This window comes from Sinocyclocheilus rhinocerous, unplaced genomic scaffold (genome assembly GCF_001515625.1).
Source record: "Sinocyclocheilus rhinocerous isolate Xijiao unplaced genomic scaffold, SAMN03320098_v1.1 scaffold691, whole genome shotgun sequence".
Classification (NCBI taxonomy): domain Eukaryota; kingdom Metazoa; phylum Chordata; class Actinopteri; order Cypriniformes; family Cyprinidae; genus Sinocyclocheilus; species Sinocyclocheilus rhinocerous.
In genome coordinates this window covers 841,632-844,279 of record NW_015656606.1, presented here as the reverse complement: position 1 = coordinate 844,279, position 2,648 = coordinate 841,632, and the positions used below count along the sequence as shown (strand labels likewise).

Here is a 2,648-nt window from a genome sequence, read left to right as displayed (position 1 = left end):
GGGATATGGAGATACACAAAAATGCTAAATAAAAATGACTTCTGAAGGATTTAAAACATTATATTTCTTGTTAAAATGTTGCGTTAGAGACTGGGGACATGTAATAAACGCTATGTTTTCAATGTTTTAGGTAGTTTTTTATTAATTTTTAAAATTTATGTTTTAAATGTTCAGTTAGATTAATGTGCAGGACACTTTGCTTAAAATAAAATGTATTTTATAGTTAATTCTCATGCATAATTGTACATATAATGTCCTGGGGACACAAATGCACCCCATTCGGTGGAATGGCCCTCTTACAAAGTTAGATTAGTTGATTCATATGGTACGGATATTTATATTTCGCTGTTTTTGCATTTGTTCGCAAAACTTTTGCGAAATTAACGATCGCTTGTATTTGGCGCGAAAACGCAAACGTTCCCCTGAGAGACTGTGCGATTGAAATACCAGCTGGGAGTGAATATATGTTTATATAGTATTCCAGTGATTTTATATATTTCAATGTTTTTGCTAGCCAACGCAAAGTTTCTCTCAAACGTTTATGAAATATCATTTTTCCACTCATCTCATCTTTTCACATCACTGTCCTTACTTTCCTAATTTTTGTTTATAAATGTCGTTTCAAATCCAACTATCTTGAAAAAAATATAGATATAGTCTAAGATAAGTGTATTTACCCTTGAATTCTCGGAAGATGAGCAAAATATCCGTCAGAAGAAAAAACTCATTTCTAAAAACCGCAACAGTGGAATTTCCCTCCGAGCGAAGCCCCGCCCACCCGCCGTTCAGAGAGCGTTCGCGGCCCAAACATTCCCTCTCTCTGATTGGTCCACGCAGCCGTCCGTCATCTCGCTTCCTGCTTTGGTGAAAGTGAGGCATTATTGTGTTTTTATCGGAGCGCATTAGTGTCGCACTTTTAAACCGAGGTGATGACTTTATCGGTAAGTTAACGTCTGTTGTCTGTGTTTCAGCGTGTTTGAAATCAAAACGATTTTTACAACCCAGATCAAACCGCCAGATGCGGTTCAGCAGGTTTGATGAAGCAGGAAATGTTTTTTGGTTCACTTTGCGCGTAGTTTCCCAGTTTGAAACTAAGCGAATTCGATTCGAACTTAGTTTTCATTGGTTACTAATACTGTTTTATTGAGTTTATCGTGTTATCCCCTGCTACACTGAAGTGTTACTGTCTCTTACACCCGCAGGTCCATCACCATGTCCGGCGACGCACATCACAGTAGAAGGCGACGCTCCCCCAAAATGTACATGGTCGCGTCCGACTACAGAGTGCAGGACCACCTGGAAGGAACCATTCGCCTGCAGCGGGGGCAGCTCTGTCAGCAGCAGGAGGGAGGAGCGCACAGGAGCGGGAGAGGAGATTACCTGTGGGTGAAGGTGAGAGACTTTATCTGTAATTATCAGCTGGGAGTCCATTTGTGGTGTCAGTGTCACGTGTTTATGTTCTCATAGCTCATGACAAGTTCTTAAAGCGACATTACCCTTTATTCCTCACAGGTGATCGATAATGGCTGCGTGGTGAAGGTGGACAAACAGGTGCTCAATGAAGTCCCGGCCGAGTTCGCCGGTCTGCTCGAACCCGTCCCTGACCTGGACATCCGTGTCAAACTGCTGTCCAGGACGCAGTTCCTGCAGCGAATGGCCGCTTTAGCGCTGGGGTCAGAGGTGCGGGTCATCTGGAGCCGCAGCCAATCAGAGCTCGCCGAGGCGGAGCTTCGTTACCGCGGGCCGCTGACGAGGGGAAGCTCCGCCATTCATTTCGGGGTTCAGCTAAAAGTGAGTTTGGATGTCACGTGTGAACAATAGACATTTTCTCAATCTTGTTTTCCAGTTATAATATAGATAAAATATATCTCTATATTTTAATATATAGATATTATATAGACATTTACTTCGGAAGCAAAATTGCGTGAGATAGAACATATACATATTTTTCATCTCATCACTTTGGCAATTATTAATAATAATACATTTAGTAAAATATATTAGTTTGTTGTTTATTGGAAACAAGACAGGACATTTTTAAAAGTAGCAAAAAGAAATAATGAATTATAATTAAATATTTAATATTTATAAAATATTATTATTGTTACGTAATTTAATTAAAAATAACTCATTGCTTATATATAATGACAAATAAAAAATTTATTATTACTTTACTTTTAGTCATTTAGCAGACGCTTTTATCCAAAGCGACTTACAAATAAAAAAAAAAGTAATTAAAACTAAAAGCTAAAACTCTATAAATACTATATATATATATACACACACATTTAAGAAAATAAAAGAAATTAAGAGAAAGGAAAAATTGAAATCGCATCATATGACCCCTTTAAGAACAAATCATGGGAGCCTGTTTTACAGCCCAATTGTTTGGTATTTTAAGATCAACAGTCTTTATGGTTATGACTGTGTACACAAAGTATGGCAAGACTTCATCAGAAGAACAGTAGACTAAAACTGAAAGTGAGGGATAGGGACCATTGAACAATAACAATTACAACACAGAACTACAGGATCAAAGTGACAGCAAACCTCATTATTCTCTTTAAAAACCCTGACTCCGTGAAAAAAAGAATCCACAGAGAATTTCACAAAAAGTTCAATCACCTCACTTGAACATTATCCAACTA

General features: G+C 38.1%; 1 protein-coding gene across 1 annotated transcript in view; it reads left to right on the top strand.

Moving 5' to 3' along the window:
• Positions 1–838: 838 nt before the first annotated feature.
• Positions 839–2,648, top strand: part of LOC107720500 (ubiquitin carboxyl-terminal hydrolase CYLD) — a 13,602-nt gene continuing 11,792 nt past the window's right edge. The window contains 3 exon segments of the mRNA XM_074560109.1: positions 839–941; positions 1,203–1,392; positions 1,513–1,791. Coding sequence (XP_074416210.1) covers positions 1,213–1,392; positions 1,513–1,791 — 459 coding nt within the window. The 5' untranslated portion in view covers positions 839–941; positions 1,203–1,212.